Source organism: Balaenoptera physalus (genome assembly GCF_965194825.1).
Source record: "Balaenoptera physalus genome assembly, chromosome: 14".
Lineage (NCBI taxonomy): Eukaryota > Metazoa > Chordata > Mammalia > Artiodactyla > Balaenopteridae > Balaenoptera > Balaenoptera physalus.
Genome location: NC_138893.1, coordinates 36,664,018 through 36,685,754, shown reverse-complemented (window position 1 = coordinate 36,685,754; position 21,737 = coordinate 36,664,018). Strand labels below are relative to the sequence as shown.

At 47.3% G+C, this 21,737-nt stretch overlaps 2 protein-coding genes across 5 annotated transcripts in view; both read right to left on the bottom strand.

Moving 5' to 3' along the window:
* Nucleotides 1-4,508: 4,508 nt before the first annotated feature.
* On the bottom strand, nucleotides 4,509-11,626 carry SPMIP5 (sperm microtubule inner protein 5). Its single transcript, XM_082423437.1, is given in 5 exon segments — nucleotides 4,509-6,356; nucleotides 7,781-7,861; nucleotides 7,864-7,906; nucleotides 7,910-7,998; nucleotides 10,306-11,626. Coding segments are annotated over 5 exon segments (459 nt in total). The 5' UTR covers nucleotides 10,361-11,626; the 3' UTR covers nucleotides 4,509-6,165.
* Nucleotides 11,627-13,516: 1,890 nt separating this feature from the next.
* Nucleotides 13,517-21,737, bottom strand: part of HSPA12A (heat shock protein family A (Hsp70) member 12A) — a 162,105-nt gene continuing 153,884 nt past the window's right edge. For all 4 annotated transcript variants that reach the window (XM_082423405.1, XM_082423407.1, XM_082423406.1 and 1 more), the window contains 5 exons: nucleotides 21,067-21,153; nucleotides 20,386-20,490; nucleotides 19,404-19,662; nucleotides 18,607-18,710; nucleotides 13,517-17,666 (listed from right to left, as the gene is read on the bottom strand). In XM_082423405.1, the coding sequence (XP_082279531.1) occupies nucleotides 17,029-17,666; nucleotides 18,607-18,710; nucleotides 19,404-19,662; nucleotides 20,386-20,490; nucleotides 21,067-21,153 (1,193 nt within the window). In that variant the 3' untranslated portion in view covers nucleotides 13,517-17,028. The remainder of the gene's footprint in view (nucleotides 17,667-18,606; nucleotides 18,711-19,403; nucleotides 19,663-20,385; nucleotides 20,491-21,066; nucleotides 21,154-21,737) is intronic.

Genomic DNA, 21,737 nt, shown 5'->3' with positions numbered 1-21,737 from the left:
AGATCTTCAAAATGTTCAAAAGTAGGTAAGATGAGGGAAAGAAGGACAACCAAGGAAGACAAAACACCCCCAAACTTCACAAAGCTGCGTTTGTGATAAATGTGCACACAAATCATAAGTCAGAAATGCCCTTAGACAAATAGGTTTAAAAATACTTTAAGCACGCACCAAATTGAGTTGAGTTTAAGCAAATAGGAGTGATTTGAGGTAAACCGAAGCTGGGGTCTGGGAGTGTGGAGGGCAGGGGGATGTCCCAGGCAGACAGAGAGGTGCGGGGAGAGCTGCCCTTGGTGTGACCTTCAGGAGAACACAAAGCGGAAACAAGGTGTGAAGACCTTGGGGCTGAGTGGCCAGCTCCTCTAGGTCATGGAGGACCTGGTGCCTTTCCCTGATGGTGCCCTGGGCTGGTCAGGAAAGGTGGAGAACATGCTTCTTAGCCTTTGGAGAATCCAGACAAACCCGGTTTGAAGCCAATTATTGACATGGTGCTCTTGTCGGGGATATATATGCTTTTGAAGGAGCCACCTGTATTTTTTTCTGGGAAAAATGGCCCTGAGTGAATTGTTTAACCCTCTGTGTGGTTCAGTTTCCTCATCTGTTGAATGAAAGTATTTATACTAAGTAATACTAATTAAATAAGCTATTCCAGGTAAAGGACCAGAGTCTGACATAAGCGAGCACGTTAGCGGGGCTGCAGCTACAGATTTATGATTGGCCACTTACACCTGTTCTGCCTGCCTCGCAGGGTTAGGATCCCTGGAAGAAAAGTGCAGCAGTGAAAAGAACACTTCATTAGGGGCCAGGAGCCCTGGTTCTGAACCCTTTTCTGTTGAGAACTCACTGTGTGGGCTCATCACTCTCCACCCCCAACCCATGTCAGCTCTAGCCATGTCCCCAAGACCCTTTACCCCAATGGTAATGGATAGTATTTACTGAGCACAGATTTACATGCCTAATCTCTTCATAACTCATGAGACTGGGTTGGCTCTTCTGTTATCTTCACTTTACAAAATAGAAATCTAAGGCTCAGAGAGATTAAGGAAAGTGCCCAGAGTCACACAGCCAGAAAAAAAGCAGAATTGAGCTCTGAACTCAGGGAGTGTCTGACTCCTGGCCACACGCTTCACAGCTGTGCTGGAACAAGGTTAAAGCCATAACTGAGATCACTCTGTGGGGCAGGGACAGGAAACCAAGGCATCCCCTCCCATCATCCCACCTCCGGGGAAACTGTCAACTCTCCAATACAAAGAGAGAGAAGGGACCCCAAAGGAGCACTTTAACTGCCACAGAATTCAAACTATCCCCACAAAAGGCCCCATTGTCATAAGAAAACACACAAACTCACAACCTCCATTTCTTCAGCATTTCCAGATCGAGGGAATTTTTGTCTTATCAGGTAATAGAATTGTTTTTAGCAGCAAGAATGAGCTCATTACAGATGCAGCTTGTGCTAATAATGATAATCTGCTGTGCAGTAAAATCACCTCTCTCCCTCCCCCGACAGACGACGCTCTAGAAATTACAGGCTAGGGAGAAACAGAAAGGATAAAGATTAAGGAAAAGAATTGCAATGCGGAATTGTTTTAACAAAAGGAGTTTGATATGCACACTGAGCTTGATTATCTTAATCATGAAGTTATACAAGAATTAGATACTATTAGACAATCTTTTAATTGCCTTTATTCGATTTTGTTATTTCTGTTACTGGGTTGTTGTTTTGTGTTTTTGTTTTACTGCTCAAGTCATTTTTTAAAGGTCAGTGCCAGGAATTAGCTAGTGACTTAAATATTGACAAGATTCGATCCCGCGAGTGAAATCAAGATGAAGGCAGTTGCAAAGAAGTGGCTTCGGTCCCGGCCTCCCTTAATCTCATGGGCAAAGACTTCAAAAACCTTGGGTCTAGAGCGGTAATCTGCAGACTCTGTGGGTTTGGGAGACGGGAGCAGGCAGAACTGCTTCCCGTGTTCTTCATTTCTGAGGGGCCAGCAGAGATGCAGCAGCCTGGACCACACGGCCCTGGGCAGGTGAGCGATCTGTCTCCTGGTTTCCTTCCTGAGGCTGTGGGATCACTTTCCCAGGGTGGTAAGAAAGCTGGAAAAAAATCCCACCTGTTCACTGAGCTTGGTCCCAGCCCTTTGAAGAGAATGCAGCTAACTTCTGTTGAGTCATGGCTTTTTTCTTTAAACATGCAATCTCTAAAAGGTTATTTTTTAATCACTTCAAATAAGGATTTTATCAATTCAAATAAGGAAAATAACATTTTTTCCTGATTATGAAAACAAGACCTGTTGGCTGTGGAAAATTGAAAAAAACCACAAGAAAGTAAAAAAGACCAATCGCACCATCATCCAAATAATCAGTATTATGGCTTAGCTCCCTTTACCACTCCTCCCTTGTTTTTAAACAGAAAAACAGGATTATAGTGGTGTGTGTGTGGTGTGTGCGTGTGTGTACACATGGGTTTGCTGTTATTGTACTGTCTCATGGTCTTGCTTTTTTCATGTACTGTATCAGAAATTTTTTTCCACAATAGCATTCCTCTATCACATTATCTTTTAATAACAGGATGCATTGTAATGCCACATCCCACTGGGTTTGGGGTGTTGTTTTGTATGACAACCACCCCTTACACACATCTTTTGTTGTTTCCCAGGACAGGGTTCCTTTCTATTTCTGTGCCCCAGACCCTCTGGCTGTCTGACGAACCTATGCACCTCTTCTCAGAACAATGTTTTTAAATGCATAAAGTACAATACATGAGATTACAAAGGGAGCTAGCTATATTGAAATACTATCAAAATACTAAAAAGAACAAATTTGTGAAATAGCCATGTGTTTGCTTATACATATGTTGAAGAACAATGTTAGAGAGCAGACATTGTAGCTCCAATAACAACTGTAATTATAAAGTACTGATCAACATTAACATTATTTCAAGCTGTTTGCAACAAATGTCATATGATGTGAAAAGATCTGGGATTTTTATTGGGTTAAGGTGACAGGTACAGCTGGGGTTTGTTGCCTACATTCATAAACAAAGGAAATATTATATTTCATTTGGCGGTTAGTGAAAACAAACGTAACTTTTTTCTCATCCCAGTTCTTTTTTCTCATCAAAGATATGACTCCTGATTTCTACCCATGGAAACCTGGGGGTCCAGGGAGCCCAGGTGAAAATTCTCACCTTGGGAAAAACGCTCAGGAGTGGCTCAGTTCGTCTTTTGGCCCAGCAGTTTTGAGTCTTTTGATAACAGTGGCCTCACTGCCCCAGGAGCTGCTTTTGATTTCTTCTTCGTGCCAATGGCTGCAGAGTGAAGTCAGAGAGAGTGCCTGTCAGTGATAAAAGGTCAACCAGTGTTATGGGTTGAATTGTGTCCCCCCAACTCTGCCCCCCGCAAAAGGATATATTGAAGTCCTAATCCCCAGCACCTCAGAATGTGACTTATTTGGAAATAGGATGTTGCAGGTGTAATTGGTTAAGATGAGGTCATACTGCAGAAGGGTGAGCCCTAATCCAGTGTGACTGGTGTCCTTATTAGAAGACAGCCCTGTGAAGACACAGAGACACAGGGAAGTCACATGATGACAGAGATTAGAATGACGCACCGAAGATTGCCAAGGATTGACAGCAAACCACCAGGCAGTGGGGAAGAGGCAAGGGGTGATTCTCCCCTAAGGTTTCAGAGGGCGCATGGCCCTGCTAACACCTTGAACGTGGACTTCTAGCTTCCAGAAGTATGAGACAATAAATTTCTGCTGTCTTATACCACCCAGTTTGGGGTACCATTACAGCAGCCCTAAGAAACCAGTACAGCTGGTGTGCCGGGGCTCTCCCGGGGGACTGGGATTCTGAAACACCAGGGCTGGGGCGGGCATGGCCCTGTGCCAGTGTTGGGGACTGCCATGCCACAACCCAAGGTGGCTGATGGGGACCGACTCATTAGACGGCCGGGCTAGGGCTTCAGTGAGCGCCCGATCCAGGTGCACAATGTTACCTCAAGATCGGGAAGAGCTGGGCCTCACCCAGCAAGGTCAACATAACCTGGAAAAAATCCACAGACACTTCAGCATGCTGAGAAGTGTATCCTCTTTATTCTCACATGACAATAAAAGGCCTTTATTATGAATGACATGTTATCACCAACCGGTCAGGGTGCAGGTGGCAATAAAAAGGATGCTTGTCTTATGAAATTTCCCTCGTGCCGGTTGGGGTGTGTGAGGGGCTCTCACGTGAGAATGGCGAGCTTCTGAGTCCTCCTTAGTATGTGCCTCTCCTTGGGAGGCTCTCCACTTCTACCCTTCCACGTCCTTTACTGAAGAGAGTGGCTCTAGATAAATCTCCCCGTTGCACGACACACTTGGTCTCTGAGTGCAGCCACACCTGACCGGAGGTCTGGGGTCCTCCATCAGGGCTCTTCCAAGGGTAGGACACCCAGCACCTGGAAGATAAACCAGCCCCACAAATTGCAGGCAGGTGGCCCAGCGAGGCAGAGGGGCTACTGCAAACATCCCACCCGCTTTTTTTTTTTTCTACTTAGAAAACAATTTTTTTATTGTGTTAAAATATCCTTAATACTTACCATCTTAACCATTTTTATGTGTCAGTTCAGTGGTATTAAGTCCATTCGCACTGTTGTGCAACATCAGCACCATACATCCCCGTAACTTTTTCTCTTGTAAAACTGCACTTCTGTACCTATTAAGCAATAATCCCCATTCTCCCCTCCCCTCAGTCCTGGCAATCACTGTTAATGTACTGTCTTTAATTTTGACTACTCTAAGTACCTCATATAAATTGAATCATACGTTATTTCCTTCTCTGTTAGACTTATTTCTCTCAGCCTAATGTCCTTTAAGTTCAACTGCGTTGTAGCTTGTGTCAGAATTTCCTTCCTTTTTAAGACTGAATAATATTCCGTTGTACATATAGACCACATTTTGCTTATCCCTTCATCCTTAGATGGACACTTGGGTTACACTACTACGAATAATGCTGCTATAATTATGGGTGTACAAATATCTCTACAAGACCCTGCTTTCAATTCTTTCCAGAGTATAGTCAGAAGTGGAATTGCTGGGTGTATGGTCATTCTAATTTTAATTGTTTCAAGAGCCCACCATACTGTTTTCCATAGCAGCTGAACTATTTTACATTCCCATCTACAGTGTACAAGAGAATCTAAAGGCAACCCACAGAATGGGGGAAAATGTTTGCAAATTGTATGTCTGATAAGGGATTAGTATCCAGAATATATGGAGAATTCCAAACACTTGACAACAAAAAAGCAAACAAACTGATTCAAAAATGAACAAAGGGCTTGAATAGACATTTATCCAAAGAAATGTATAAACGGCAAATAAGCACGTAAAAAGATGATCAATATCACTAATCGTTAGGAAAATGCAAATCAAAATGATAAAGAAATACCACCTCACACCCATTAGAATGGCTAATATCAAAAAAAAAAGCAGAAAATAAAAAGTGTTAGCAAAGATGTGGAGAAATTAAAACCATCCCCTTTTTAAAACCAGCAGGAAGGAAGGAAAGTCCTCCCTTACCTGGAATAGAGAAATCTGGATATTTTAGCAGCAGCCTTTCGTGCAGCAAAATTTCTGGAGAAGGGGTAGGAGGAGGTGGTGCGGGCCTAACTCAATATATTCTAAAGTAAGAACAAAAGTCATAGAGTTATTCCTTTCATTAATAATAAAAATAAATATAATCTGTGCAGGTCCTGCATGAGCACGGTGCGTTTATTTCTGATCCTTACAATTTATCCTAAAGGATCATCATCTCCATTTTACAGAAGGGAAAACTGAGGCCACAAGAGCCTCCCACTCCATGCAGTGCCCTACCATCTCCCTTCCTCAGCATGCTTGAGCCTTAGGTTGCTTCCAGGACAGGGGGCCCAGTTGGTTTTTACTGCCAGCCTCTCCCTGCAAACCAGCAAAGACCAGAAGCAAGACTTCTGGAACTTGCTGGGCGCAGGTGGGGAGCAGGACGTGGCTGCCTACTTGGCAGGTCCTGCAATTACAAACACAGCGCCTTCTGTAAAACAAAACAGACACCAAAAGAACAGTCCTAGCGCTGGGCTGGGGGCATCTGGAAACCCCTGGCCTGAGATCCGCTCTTGCCCTCGTTCTTGGTACCTGAGTTACAAGGCAGACTTACTCCTCATACGGTTTCAGGTGTGCTCTCCTGGCCGGCTCCACGATGTCCAGGAAGTCCCTGTAGCAGTTTCTGGCCATGACGGTGTACCGCGTGGCACAGCCTAATTCAGTGACCCTGGCTCTCGGCAGGTAGCCTGCCCAGCCGGGGATGGGGGGCTCCTGAAGACGTTTCGTTATGTACTTGCATTCTGTAAAAAGATGCCATGCTTCCTGAGGGCTTTGAGAAGCCACCCAGTGGGCGGTGCTCCCAAGCTAGCTGGCACCCCAACAATCAGCGCCGGGGGAAGCACTAGGCCCCTAGACGTGATGAGGGCAGCTACCACCGGCTGGTTGATCCTGCGTGCCAGCACCTTGGTAGGGCTTTGCATAGGCGCTCATTTTATTCTCTTACAAACCGTAAGAAGTTGGTGCCATTATTACCTACACTTTGTGGAGAAGGACACTGAGACCTCAGAGAGGTTAAGAAAGTCTTGGCCAAGGTCACATAGCAAGGAAGTGATAGGGTCAGGATTCAAACCCAGCTCTCTCTGATTCCCAAGTTCTTGTTCTTAAACAGATCCCACTCTTTTCTCAGAATAATTACACAAAAAAAAGAAAAAAAGCTTCAGACAATGCTCTTTGACAATCTGAATAAGGGAATCAAGAGAAGCATGCAGGTCAGGAAAAAGCACATCAGACTCAGCTCTGGCTGCCTGGCTGGCTGACCTTCAGCAATTTCACATTTGTGAGATGTAAGATAACTGCCCTTCAGTTGCTGTAAGAATTGAATTAGGCCACTGAGTCCCAGAACCTAAAAGCTGTAAGGCACCCTAGGGAGTGTCTAATCCATCCTTCCCTGCCTTGGATGAAGGAACTGTAGCCCAGAGAGGGGAAGCAACCTGCCCTAGGTCACACAGCAAATAGTCATGGAGCTGGGCTAAATCCCAACTCTTAGGCAGATGTTCCTTGTAATGACTTGGAAATTTTTTAAGCACACCAAACATGTGAGTCAGCATGTGTTCTTGAAAAGTCCCCAATTACAGTAATAATAATAAAGACAATCAGTCCATTACTTTTCTTATAGGCCTTTAGGCCTTAAAAATAGTCTAGGACAAATCATTGTTGTGATGATGAACATGATACAATCATACTGTCAGTTGTTTTTGTCACTGTTATTGTGACTGTTATTCAGTGCAAAACCCCTTCCGGCCCAGCCAGCACCTGGAGGAGCTGGGGTCAAACCAAGGTCTGACCTCAGACAAGGGACACTGCTCTAAAGTGGGAATAATAGTATCGACTTCATAGGGTCATCGTGGGTGGTTAATGAAATAACGGTAGCTGGCACAGAGAAAGCAACTAAAAGCGGTACCTACTGAGACAACAGCTGCTCTCTGAACCTCTGTGATGATTGCCCAGGGAGCTTAGTACCTAGCACCCTCCTCCCCACCTGTCTCCCTCTCCCCCTGGAAATGTTTCTTTCTCCTTTTAAGAAACTGAGCCTCTCCATTTTGCACAGACGCCTGGGGACCTGGAACTGTGCTGGACCCAGTGCCCTCAGTGGCAGCTCAGCAAGACGGCCACGCCCTGCGCTTGGGCCCAGGGTGAAGGGGGGCTGGTTTCTGGGAGCCGGTACCCAGACTCAAGGGGCGGTACTGCTGGTAATACTGGTACAGGGTCCGCAGGACCGTCTCCTCTGAGCAGACGGGCTTTAGTTCGGGGCAGTGGCCACTGAGCGGCGTAATTTCTCCAGCTGGTCTTTCTACCGCCGTGTGTTCTCCTGGAAGATTTTCAGACAGTGGGACATGTTGTCCTCGCTGGAGGTGCCCTGGCAGCTAAGGTAAGGCACGAAGTCTGCAAGAGCCGAAGGAATCACGACCTTCAGCGAGGTATTCAGAACCTGCCCAAACCCCCAGAATCTCAGCCCACCCCTTGCCGCTTCTTCCTCGGCTGACAACACTGCATTTTCCCAAAGGCCATTAATACAAGCCGCGCTGTTGTTTCCACTGCGGCTGGGCCCTCCCAAGGCCATGAAAAACTGACCTTGGAGCGGGGAGGGAAGGCCCGTTTCAACAAAGGCGATGACAGTAATATTCTTTGATAGCAAAGCCCCTCATGTCAGCCCAAACGGCAAATGGCGAAAGCATTTAATGGACCAAAATGTTAGTCGAAGGAGTAATTGAAATTATTCATCTTTTTAGAGAGAAAGCTTATTTTCCTTGACACTTCCCAAATGCAGTTGGGGATCTTTTCTGTCGGACCACCGGGAAATTGCGGGCTTATTAAAAGCAGAGACCTATTACACAAAAAGGTAAATTCATTATCTGTGAGACCCACCCCGAGCACAATTTCTCACCATTTCCCACAAAATAACATGTAATCATTACAATTAGTATGGGTAAAACACAACTACTTATTTAAACTGGATGCTGAATCCTAAGTACTATAATGCTGCCATAATAAGACCAGTTTTTAAAAGAACAAAGGAGGAAAAACTGGTTAAGACTTGGCTTTAAACTGTCAATAAATAAATAAATAAGCAAGTAAATCCCATTATTGAAGCCCACCATTTGTGCCCTTGTCCCCAGGGCCAGAAAACCTGGCCCCAGAGTTGAAAGCAGCAACCCTCACCCCGTGCACCTGCAAGAAACCTCCTCTGGAAGAATCCAATTACTAAACTGTTCTTGACAGTGTTGGAAGTCTTCCACCCACTATCCAGTCTCCCCAGTTTTTGGACAATTAAAAGATACCCTAACATCACGGAGGAGACCGTAGACACCCAGGGCCCCTGTCACAGTGGGTTTTCTCCATCAGGGTCTACTTTGATCTGCATAGATTTTACCTGATTGCGTATATGCACACACACACATAGGAATACAAGCTACCTTACTGAGTCTTGCTAAGGGCCAAGATATTTTAAATAGGCTCTGTGTGCTGGCTCCTTTAATCCTCACAACAGTCTTAGGAGGAATCTATCCCGACCCCATGTAATGGGTTGAACTGATAGACCTATCCAAGTCCTAACCCCTGGTACCTGTGAATGTGAACTTATCTGGAAATGGGGTCTTTGCAGACATAACTAAGGATTTGGAAATGAGGTCATCATGGATTTCGGGTGGGCTCCAAATCCAGTGCCTGGTGTCCTCCTAAGAAAAAGGAGAGGGAGATTTGAGACACACAGACACAGAGACACCGAGCAGAAGGCCACATGAAGAGTCATGTGAAGGTGGGGACAGAGACTGGAGTGCCACAAACCAAGGAACACCAGGGGCCATCAGAGAGAGCACGGCCCTGCCAACATCTTGATTTCAGACTCCGGGCCTCTAGAACCGTGAAAGAATAGCTATCTGTTGTTTTACACAGCAGCCCTAGGAAACTAATACAACCATTTTATAGAAATTTCTACTTACCATAGAGAGGTAAGTAACTTACTTACAATCACATAGATAATGGCCAGGGAGAGATTGGAATCTCAGTTTATTAGAACCCAAAGCCTATTCTCTTAATCAACCAGTAGGACCAGGGTGAGGATGGGCAACCTTGGAATACTCTCCATGCCTCTCCCCACCGAGAATACCTATATGTGAGAGCAGAGGGCCTATGGGGACCACCAGGTTTGTTACCCACAGGGATGTGACTTAGTAAATTCTCAGAAGCCTGAGGAGGAAAAGCCTTTAGGTAAGGTGACCAGTTGTCCTGGTTTGCCAACAATTAAGGGGTTTCCTGGGATGCAGGACTTTTGGTGCTAAAACTGGGACCATTCCTGGCAAACCAAAAAAGTTGGTCACCATCCCTCTAGGGGACACAGGAAGAAATGGGACCATAAGGACAGCCCTAGTTCATGAGAACAGCACAACTTGGGAAGAAGGACAGAGCCTCAGCTTATTCATTGTGTCTATCCTGGTCCAAATGTATATAACAGACATTAATTAAGCGCTTCTTACATACCAGGCCATGTCCTGGGACATCTGCCTAGATTCTATCTCCCCACTTATCAGAACCCAGTTATCTGCCATCTTCAGCAATGAAACACTTTCAGCAAGTTTCTTAAAAGCTAAAGTGCATGTACTGGTCCAATAAGCCGGTCGGACATGGACAGTGGGGCAAGGCAGGGACAGCAGTCAGGACCATGGTCCCCCTGCAGGGCACATCACCACTTACCACTGTAGCCTGGTGTGATCGGCAGGTGTCTCATGAAGGTCTTGGAAGACTCCATGATTTTGCTCTCTGTTAATGAAGGGAAGTCCTTGCCTGGAGAACTCACTGCGCATGTGCTAGAGCCCTTGGGCGTCAATAACCTTGCCAGGGGATTAGGACAGAGAGAAAGCACCACAATTAGCCAAGGATGCGGTTAAACATGCAATGTACAGGGCATAACAAAGATTTAGAGTAAACTGTGGCTGGAAAGGATCAGAAGTTGCAAAGACTGGCATGGAGTCCAAGATGGGGCGGGGGGCGGACCAAACAGCGTCAGTTTATGTGGATGCTGTCTCCCGAGCCAGACCCCTTCTCCCTTCTGGGATGGCCTGTGGTGCCCCCAAATGGGCCAGGTCCTGCATCTGGCATCTGTTGATGCTTCCAAGACCTACCCTGCCAAGCCAGTTCCCCTCTCAAAAGTCATGCCCTTGTGGCCAGGACAAGTGGCCTCAGGGGTGGAGGGGAGGGCCTCAGTCACGGTTTACTCAGCAGTGATGGGAATTTTTTAAACAGTTCAAACATTTAAAGAACACCTGGGGCTTCCCTGGTGGCGCAGTGGTTGAGAATCTGCCTGCCTATGCAGGGGACACGGGTTCGAGCCCTGGTCTGGGAAGATCCCACATGCCGCGGAGCAACTAGGGCCGTGAGCCACAACTACTGAGCCTGCGCGTCTGGAGCCTGTGCTCCGCAACATGAGAGGCCGCAACAGTGAGAGGCCCGCGCACCGCGATGAAGAGTGGCCCCCGCTCGCCGCAACTAGAGAGAGCCCTCGCACAGAAACGAAGACCCAACACAGCCAAAAATAAATAAATAAATAAATAAGCTTTCATTTAAAAAAAAAAAAAAAAAAGAACACCTGCTACAACACGGCTGAAGACAGGACTGCATTCCTGTGAAACGCTAACGGCCGCCCTAAGGGTTAGTTCCTACCTGAGTCCCTATTTTACAGCTGGAAAAATAAGGCACAGAGAAGTTAAGTAACTTGTCTGAAGGTTCCTGTGTCCAAGGAGGTGTGGCCGAAAGACGTCTACATTCTGGGGGCAGGATTATGTTGCCCAGAAGTGTGCCGCGGGTGCGTGGCCGGCTGCGCAGCTGCAGACCCAGCCCAGAGGCCTCCCTAGAAAAGGCTGAAGGGAAGAGCGTGGAAAGGAGGTGTGCTGGGGGTGGGGCCGGGGAGCGGGTCGGAAAGCGCGGACACGCCCCCTCCCCCCGCCCCGCCCTGCCCCGGCCCGTCCTCACCTAGGCTGGCCTGGATCCTGGCCCCCCGCGGGACCTCCTGCTCTAGCCCGGCCTGCACCAGGGCTCCCGTCCCCTGCGAGCTCACCTCGACCGCGGCGGGGCGGGGGGAACGGGCGGAGTCGGACCATCCCCCACCCCCCCACCCCCGCCCCTCCCGCGCCTTCCTCACCCTTTGGCCTCCTGGCCGAAGTCCCGGACCGGGAGCCGGAGGCGACTGGTGAACCGGAGGGAAGTCGCTCAGCGTCGGTCTGTGGGGTGAGATGCTGGGATTTGCCCGGAAAATATTTTGCCTCCGAAGCTGTTCTCTGTTCTGAACACACGGTCTCACCCAGGCGAGGCCGCTCTGGGTTTGGAAATTGTGGAGAGGGGTACACGAAGGGATCCGGGTCAAAGCCGCCTTTTCTGATGTAGACACTGGGGAGGCCTGGGCTGGGGGGAGAGGATTGGCGGGAACAGGCCTTGGCAGGGGCGGGGGAAGCAGCCTGGGAGGGAAGCAGAGGCCTGTGTCCCAGACGGCTTCCCCTGGGCTTCTCACACCCCTGTCCTCCTAGCCTCGTGTCTCTTACTAGGAAAATCTCCAGATGGCCAGGACAGGAAACCGGGCAGAAAGGGACAAAGCACCAAAATGAAGGATGCTGGGAAGGTGGAGCCGTACTCCTAACCGGCCTCATTTTATGGGCGATGAGCTTTCATCTCATTGGATTGAAACTGTCAACTACAAATTGGCACTTGCCGTGGGCACTTGCCATCTACAAGGGTTAATTCAGGTGCTACTGAAGTTGCTGACTTTCAACACCCCCTGAAAGGAGTTCAGGGTGGGGAGCAGAAATGAGGCACTCTGTGCTCTGGGAAGAACTGGCATAACAGGGCTTCAGAGAGTTAGATATTTTCAGGAGCCGATTTTATTTTATGAGCCTAATTCTTGTATCTCCTCATATCTAGAAAAGCACTAAAACCCTTCATGGTGACGTTTGCTCCTCGTGACTAGCAGTAGCCTTCACGAGACTAGCAGAAACCTTCTGCAAAAAATATGTGCCTGATTGCATGTACTCCCTCTTCACCAAAATCACATATATACTGACTTGCCCCCCTACCTCTTCAGAGCAGTTTCTCAGAGCTATTTGAAATGCTGTCTCCCGGGCTATAGCCCTCATATTGTCCCAAGTAAAACTTAGCTCTCAACTCTCACGTTGTGCATTTTTTTTAAGTCGACAAAACCAAGATGCCCACTGTGTGACCCAGATCCAGGGACTGAGTGGCCTTTACAGACAGCTGGTCCCAGCCGCTCCCTACAGATGAGGAAACGGCAGCCAGACTGCCTGCTGGCTCTACTTTGCAATACACGTTTGTCTGACTGCACATCCCGGCCTTCCCGACCTCTTCTCATGGGAACTAAACTTCAGATGAAAGCTGGTGCAGCTACCCACTTAGGAAGAACCCATTTATACCTCCCTCGGGGTCCTAGGGCCCGCCTCAGACTATCCAGAAACTACTAGAGCCAACTCTGGAGGGTGACCCAGACATAGAGCCTGGAATAAACCCAAGGCCCTAGATGCAGCGGCCAGCTAGTTGTGCCTGCTAGGATACCAGAGGACAAGGCATCAGTCCTTAGCCTTCTGCTTTTCTTTTTTTATGACCTTCATTTGGGTGCAGTGGAGTTGTCAGTTGTCACTGTGGCTTATCTGCCTTCTCTCTGGCAAGGTTGCTTTCTTTGGCTTCAAGGGAAAAGGGGTTCATGGATGTCAATGAAGGCTTGGTTCCCAGTGAACAGAGGAGCCAGTCCTATTGGAATGAAAGTTAACAAAGCTTGCAACACCTAGGAAAAGACCTGAAAATCAATTTCCATCTGAAATGGGGTAGAGGGGAATGTCAGTAATGTATCTATAATTCCATTTACAAATTCAGAGGGCAAAAAAAAAGTCTGAGTCACATGAGATCCAGAGTTATGCTTTATTAGACATCTGTGAAGACAGTTTGCAGATACAGTCAAATTGTGAATTGCTGCCAAGTTCTGTGAAGTTTGAATTTATAGTGAACAAGACCCCAGTGGCTGTTATTTTAGAATATATTTCCATATTCCAAGCAGATAAGAGATATAATGTTATGGCCAACAACTTTTATACTAGTCATCCACTTCAGCCATTTCCCAGCATAAATATGCAGCTTAATCACAGCTATTTCATCTCTACAATGTGTGATTCGATCTTCAGCTAATAATGCATTTTGACTCCTGTTTATATAGGTGCATGCGATTCTTTGCCACCCTGGCAATTAACCAGACCTGGACTCTAAAAGCTAAACTTGATCTAAATAACATTCTAGGGGTAGGGCAGGGCAGGCTCTGTAATCTGTACTCATCTTAGCCATCGGTCTGCAGAAACGCCTGTATGTTTCCTCTTTCCTCTCTTGTCCGTCTGACATTCTTGTCTGACATTCAACATTTATTAATGCCTGCTGTGTACAGAAAGGGAAGTTACAAAGGAAACCCTTTGACAGTTCTGCTTCCAAGAAACTTGAACCTCAGATAATATGCCAGGGACAACTGAGTAATGGGTTAAGACAATGGGCCTTTTAGAAACTTTCTAAGATTAGAAAATGTGTCCAAGTGTACCTATCCAGTGCTCTTACTCTAGAATATTTCTGTGGGGGGGGGGGAGGGGAGAAGGGGTGGATTTGAGGATTCCCTCTAAGAAGTCTATTAGGGCTGCATCTCTGGGGCAGAAGAAAATCCAGTAAAATCATCACCCCCTCTCCATCATCTTTTTGCCAACATTGCAAATTTCAACCATTTCATTTAAGAGAAATAGTAGACAAGGAGACATCCTTAATGCAAGATGGGAAAGGCCTTACATTAGCCAAGAAAAGGACTTGACTCTATTACTCACACTCACACTTAATCCAGTAGAAAAGCTGGATTTGTGTACCACCTGATTCCTTCCTTTGATTCTGGTGTCCTGAAAACATCACACTTTGCCTTCAGAGTGACTGCTTCGCCCCACAAGGAGGCGCTGACAACCCTGCAGGGACACAGAGTTTTCGGAGGTTTTTCTGCACATTCACATGGCTTACAGAACCAGAACGTTCAGCTCTCAAAGACAGTTCAGGAGAATCGATACATTATTATGCACCTTTAAATATAAACTGTGAACCTTTGGGAAGGATGTGTGTGTAGAAAGGTCTGATGGAGCTGTCAATCCAGCCGGTCTGTTTCGCAGAGGAGTCTGACCCTAGGCACCTCTGTCTGTTGCTCAGTCTGCACACACAGCCCATAGCTTAGCATCAGTACAAATCAATGTCTAGGAAGCACAATTAAGACATGAAACCATGGAAACTTAAAGGCAGCAATGTCATCAACAAAATTCAAAGAGCATTTTCCCTTTTTTTTTTTAACAAGAGCATATTGTAGAAATCAAGATTCTGTACAATTTTCTAATATTATATGTACATAAAATTATATTACTTATAACTAAATGGAGAAGTCTTGTTTGTAGAGTATGGCTGGCAACACCAAAGAAAGACCCATAACATTTAGCTTTTGAAGCCGAGCAGGCAGCAAGAGAACCCTAGAGCGCACATTTGTGTCTCCATGCGAAACCCCGCTACTGAGTATGTGACTAGCATTCTCTAGTTCTGTAGTTTGTTAGTGTTTCACATTCTAGTAGGGAATTCTGCAGCCAGCAATGTGAAAAAGAAGACACGTTAGAATGAAGTTGGAAATGCTACTTAAAACCTGCATATGATAATGCGCTGTGATAATGGGTTTGTGAATCCAAGTTGCATTCAAAGTTAGTGGCTGAGTCACCCATCCTCCCCTCATTCATTATGCATGCCTCCGGTGATTTAAAATCGAATTCACTCCAGCAGGTGGAAAAGACAGCTTTGAACAGATCACACGGGCTGAGTCAGGTTCTTGATTCTTTTCCTCAGTTGGCTCCTGAATGTTGAAGACTGGCTTTGCAAGTGGGGAAGGATGGAGAGCGGGCACACACACCAGTTGCTTCCTCAGCCCCATTCTTAGGCTGCCTTTCTGCCGATCTTTTTCCTCCCCAGGCCCTTCCTGTGAAGGTTAAACGTGCCATCCCCAAGCCAGCTGGAGCTCCAGCCCCACTCACAAGAGGGCAACGTGTGGGATTGTGGTTCTTCACTTGTAGACTCACTCCCTAAGCGAACCCAGCTGGAAGCTGCAGGCTCTGGTCTGTGCCTCAGCTTTCCAAAACCCTGAAGTTAGGAACTTTTAAATTCCAATTGAACCACAGTCCCCTGTGGCATTTACTAAAAACTGCAGATTCTGGTTTGAAAAAACCCAGCTTCATTCACTAAGTACAGATCTCTGAATGCCTTTAGATAGACTCTTTAGTTCTAGTTTTAAAACTGAAGATTTTAACAAAACGTTTCGTTAAACAGATTCTCTGCCCATGTATCACCAACGTATTCTTTTCAAAATGTGGAAATAAATGGCCAAATCTCTTAGGGAGATGAGGGCAAGCAGGGAGGAGGGAGTTAGTTTAAAGTACGTGTGCCTGTCAAGGGGAGGGGCTCTTCCGGACTCCCGGGCTTGGTGATGTGAACAAGGCAAACTGCAGCTTCATTTTCTCACACAGAATCCTACTAAGGTTAACTCAAATTACTTATGAATTCAGAAATCAGGATTTGGCCTTTGGGGAGTTCTATCACAGCATATAATTTGGGATATGTCACTAGCTCAATATCCATTTCCCTCGAAGCAAGTTTTTACCTGCCGAAAAGTTGAGGTGTCAGCTCTCCCACTCACAAATCCTAGTGGATTAGCTGAAGCTACAGTTATTCTTCACTAAACCTTTTTGGAATTTAAATTATGAGAACCTAAAATAGCGCCCAGTGTAGGCAGTCTTCTCCCACCAGCTAAAAACCCTCCAAGTTCCCAGTGAATCATCACTTTTAATCACACCATGATGAAAAGAAATTAACTGCAGATGGATGGCGTTTTATATTGACTGCCATCCAAAATATGTAAAAAAGAAAAGTCTCAGAGAGATGAAGAATCTCCTCCTGGCTCAAAGATCTTATTCCAAATCTGGAAGGATCGCGACAGGGCACCCTAAGTTCTACATAAGGGAGATCTCTTCACCCCAAGCCCGATCACTGCTGCAGAAATGTACTGATTCCCTTGTGGGGCGGTGGGGGGTCGGGGGGGGCGTTTCACCGCTTCGTACCTACGAACACTAGCTGCTTTTCTGGGACCCTCAAATTTCTTATTTCCCAACCTCCATCTTCACTGCCAACAGTTTTCCCGACTCCAGTATGCCCTCAAAAACCCCTAATTATTTCTAGCCCTGGCTGTTCTCATCTTCCCTGCTGAAATTCAGACGGGTGATGGCTAGGGTCAAGGGCAGGGAAAGAACAGTCAGGGTTGAGGTCAGCAGATGCAGGTGAGCTGAGTCCAAGGGGACAGGGGGCGGGGAGGGCCGGTTAGTAATTTAAGAAGTTGATCCCAACCTTGACACTCTTGGAGGTGGCTACATCAATGGCCGTGGCCTTGATCTCGGTGTCCCCGAACTGCATGAGGGTCTGGATCTCCCTGCGGGTGGGCACGGCAGCGCCGCTGGCCCCCGTGAGATCGAGGCGCAGCGTGCCGCACTTCTTCACCCCAGGGTCGGTGATGAAGCTCACGCTGTCCAGCTCAGAGCTATAGATGTTGATGACAATGACCAGCTGGGAGGGCTTGGCCGGGGTGTAGCTGCGCTTGACCAGCTCGCCCAGGGCCACGGACTGGTCGGCGGAGATGAACTTGTCGAAGACGTCAGTGCACCAGCGAGTGCCGTCCTTCACCAGCAGCTTCTCGGGCGGGTGCTTGCCCTCCACGTAGCGGTTCAGCACCCCAACCCCGTAGGTGAGCGGGGACCGGCGCACCTTGATGACAGCGGGGTCCAGGCCGAAGAGGACGGCGCCCTTGAGGATGGTGAGGCCCACGTCCTGGGGGACGATGATACGGCACTTGTCGCCGAAGGCAGCCTGCACCGCCTGCTGCAGGAGGGGCGCCTCGGCGAAGCCACCCACCAGGAAGAGGAACTTGACCGTGGACACCTCCGGCTTCTGAAACAGGTCCCCTGAAAGGGAGGAGGAAGGGACAGAGACCTGTCACCAAAAGCCAGGGGGGACCGGGTGGCCTGAGAATGTGGAGAATGGACAAAGCCGCTTGGGCCAGCTGGAGGACAGGCTTAGTCTGAACTTGTTGAACGCAATATTTTTGTAGAGCCAATCTTTTCAGGAAAGGAGGGGTTTGTACATCAATATGCTCAGGAATAAAAACCAAAGCTACTGCTAAGTAGAAACCCATTTTAACAGCCAGACAGTGATCAGTTTACGTAGTTCTTTGTTACACATAAATGAATACCCCTTGCCCTCTCCAAAGCTGCGGTTCTGTTAAGGCAGGCTGTTATCAATATTATTCTTTGGTTTTTCATAAAATTCCCATCCCACCTCTAGGAGTTCTGACCGTGTAGGTGCAGGGTGGGAAGTGGGTGGAGGGCCTGGATACTGAAAGAGGCCCTGGTGAGTCTACTGTGTGTCCCTGGGCGAGGGCCCCTGAGGCAGCAGGTTAACTGCGCGGCCAGATTCTGTTTGCTCTCTTGTGGGAGACCTTTCTTTGGTTTACACAGCAGTTCCTCCTCCTCAGCAGAGGTTGCGGTTTCTAATTTGTTCTGATACAGCAAAGACCATCCATTCCCTAAGGCCTGTCACTCGATGATAATATTGCTTTAGATCTCCCGGCTCTCTGACTTTTGAAGCCAAATGGAAGCCCAAGTGAGAACAGGCTCTGGGCTGCTTTGCAGTACCTAAGGTGAGGGATCCACAGCCAGTGCCCAGCAACCGCCCTCATGCATGCCCAGGCCCTGCCCACTCCTGCCGGGGCCCTGGCCTGCGGCTCCAAGACCCAGACCCCCCTGCCATCCTGACTTCACATATACTGGTTGGTGATACTGGAAACATCAGTCCCCATTCTTGGCTCTGCCCCACTGAGTGGCCGAGCCCTGGCTGATCACTTACGGAGATGCTCAATGATGCTATCAATGGTCGGCTTAAAAAGGGCATTCATGGCATCTGGACTCATCCTCAGCATCCCCTGCGAGGACCACTTCACAAAATCCACACTGTGGAGGCATGACAGAGAGAGAATGAGCGGCGAGTATATAAAGGATACCCAGGCTAACCTGCATAGTCATGGGCCCTGGTAGAATGGTTGTCACATCCGAGGGGGCCGAAGGGGGCTTGAAAGTCCAAAGAACCCTTAGAAATACACTAAACCACCAGGAACCAGACCCTTAGAAGCTTCAAAGCTAAGGCATAACCTCTTTTGTTTCTCTTTGCTCTTGCCTGTGGCCAACATTGCCCTGAGACAGTGGAAGCCAAAGTCTAGTGCAGAAGGCAGGGAGATAAATAATTCAACAAATATTTACCGAGCACCTACTACCTATGCATCAGGTTCTGTTGTAGACACTGGGGATAAAGCAGGGCCCCAAACAGACAAACTTCCCTGATTTCATACAGCTTATCTTTTTAGTGCGTAATCATAGCTGACACAGAGATAGTATTTTCCAGGTCTCAGGCATTGTGCTAAGCATATACAAATACATTTCATCCTCACAACAACCCTTTGAGGTAAGTGGAATTATCATGCCCATTTTCCAGATGAAAAAACTAAGGAACAAAAAAGTTGAGTCACTTGCCCAAGGTCACACGGCAAGTGTGTAGGATTGGAACTCAGAGTCCACACCACCTTCCTCCTCCCCATGAACAGAATCTACCCCCTAGACTGTCCTGAGCCAAACATGAGCCCAGCTCACTTGCTCTTCCTCAAGGCGTGCTCCACACTGTGCCCACGGAACTTCTTGTAGTAGTCAATGAAGGAGAAGGGCAGGGTGATGTTCAGCGGGTTAGTTCGGTCCGGGGCAGCTGCCCTTTTGCGAGACTCAAATGCAATCATTAAGTCAACCCAGGCCGCAGGACGCTTGATTTTGAATTGCTCAATAAAATCCTCTCCGAATATTTTACACAGAAGCTTTTCAAATTCATAATCTACTCCTAAAGATCCATAGGGTCCACCTGAGTCAAGAACAAAATGGGAGACCACTATGTTAAAAACGGTCAGAAATGGAATCCAGAGTCTGAGAAGCAGCCTAGCCTGGGTTCTGGGTTCTGCTCAAAGACAGCAGCACAGACTTGGACCCACTTAGCCAGCAGACCGCAGCTATGCGTTTTTACTTACACTTTAAAACCCTTAGGTTCTTCTCATTCCACGTGGAGAAACTTTCCTACAGAAATCACTCGTCAACAATCTGTTTAAAATCAATTACATTTGAAATAAAATCAATACATTTAACTAACTAGGGGCATCATGGTATTCCCACCCAAGATATCCAAGGACAGTGTCTGGAAAACCAGCAGACCTCACTTAGTCCCTGTGATCTACTAATTACTCATCCCCACCCCACCAAGAAGAAGAGAATGTTCTTTGGTTTGATGATCTTGATCCAAGACCAGGCGTCCTGGGACCTCTCTAGAAAGCTTAACCAAATCACAGGTGACGATCATGGCCAGGATCTGAAACAGGCTCACTTTATGCCCAAACCCAAGTTATGGTGGTCTGTGTTTTAAAGGCCATTTAACTGCATTTTGCTCTCTGGTCTCACGCATCCATATCCTCTACTGCCTATAATTCCACATGCTGGTGGCACTGAAAGAATGAGATACTGAGAGAAATCTGAAATGAGTTAAACAACTCAGGTATGAGAAAATTAGCCATTTTTCTCATTTTCTCAGGCTTACCTGTTGCTTTGTACAGTTCTTTAAGGTGTCCCTCCGGTAACCGTATCTGATGGACTGTCACGTCTACGGTGCCACCGCCACTGTCCACTACCACATACTTGTCACCTGGTACGAAAACAGCCAACCTTTATATAGACCACTTGTCCATCATGTCCTGGAACAAGCTGGCAGGATGACTTGCTGTACCCAGCTAAGCGCCATCAACACTCATTAGTACAATAGTTTTGCTAATTAGCCACACAGTGAGTTATTCATGACTAAAGAGATGAGATAGTGTCTGCCCAGAAGTACCGGTTAGCATGAATGATGAACCCAAATGAGTGAATCTTTAGGACTAAAGCATTCAGGTCATGCGCTGCTGCATACCTGGCACGTGTGGACCACTTCCTACCAAGTTAATAGCACCATCAAATGACCTGCTGTTTAGCACAAGACTCACTCTGGAACTGGTGAGTTCCAATTCCTACTTTTCTTCTGAAGAACCTATATGGTTTTAGAACATGCAAAATGACAGCTCCAAAAAGAGCTCTCCCTGGGCGAGTGGTCTGTAAAACCAACTGACTTGGAACATTTTCCAAAAGTACAAAAGGAACAAATAGAAATGCATTTTTGCCAGCAGCGCCCCCCCCCCCCCCACACACACACAATCCAGCAGGGGCAAAGGACGTTTAAAGATGCTACCTTCCTCCAGCTCGGACCAGATTTCTCCTATGACATTCTCCACCAAAAAGGTCCGACTCTGCCGATTACGTCGTACGTGTTCCTTAGCTAGTGGCCAACAGAAAGAAAATAACGACGGGTAAGAAAACATGAAAGAGCTGGCAGTCACCTGCAGTCAGTGGAGGTAAAAGAGCATGGGAGGTTTAGGAACAGAACATTTGGTGATACTTGATCAAAATGATTACATAAATACAACATAGGGAATGACAAAGTCAGCTCTTCCAGAGCAAGTGGCTATTTCCACCAGCCTTCAGCTATTCATCTGCCTGGCAGCTTTGGCCAGTGCCCTGCTGAAAAGCTCACCCTGATGAGATTCCCTTCCTCCAGGGACACTTTCAGGGGAATGCGAATAAAATAGGCCAATTTCCTGGCTTTGCAGCCCCAGCGAGGAGGCTGTCTGCCAAGCAGCCTGCAGTGCGCTTGGTTAAATAATTTCACATCAAGCAGCTTTGTCTGATACAAGGAATGCGGGGTATGTTCTCCTAATCTGGATCCTGGATAAACGGCCAGGAGCCCTTTCCAGACCCCGTTGAAGTCGACATGCTCTTCAGCCACAAGGTGGCGCTTCAGCCACAAGGCGGCACGGCTGAACCTAGAAAAGTCGGCGCCGCCTTTTTCCTGCACACCGCGGG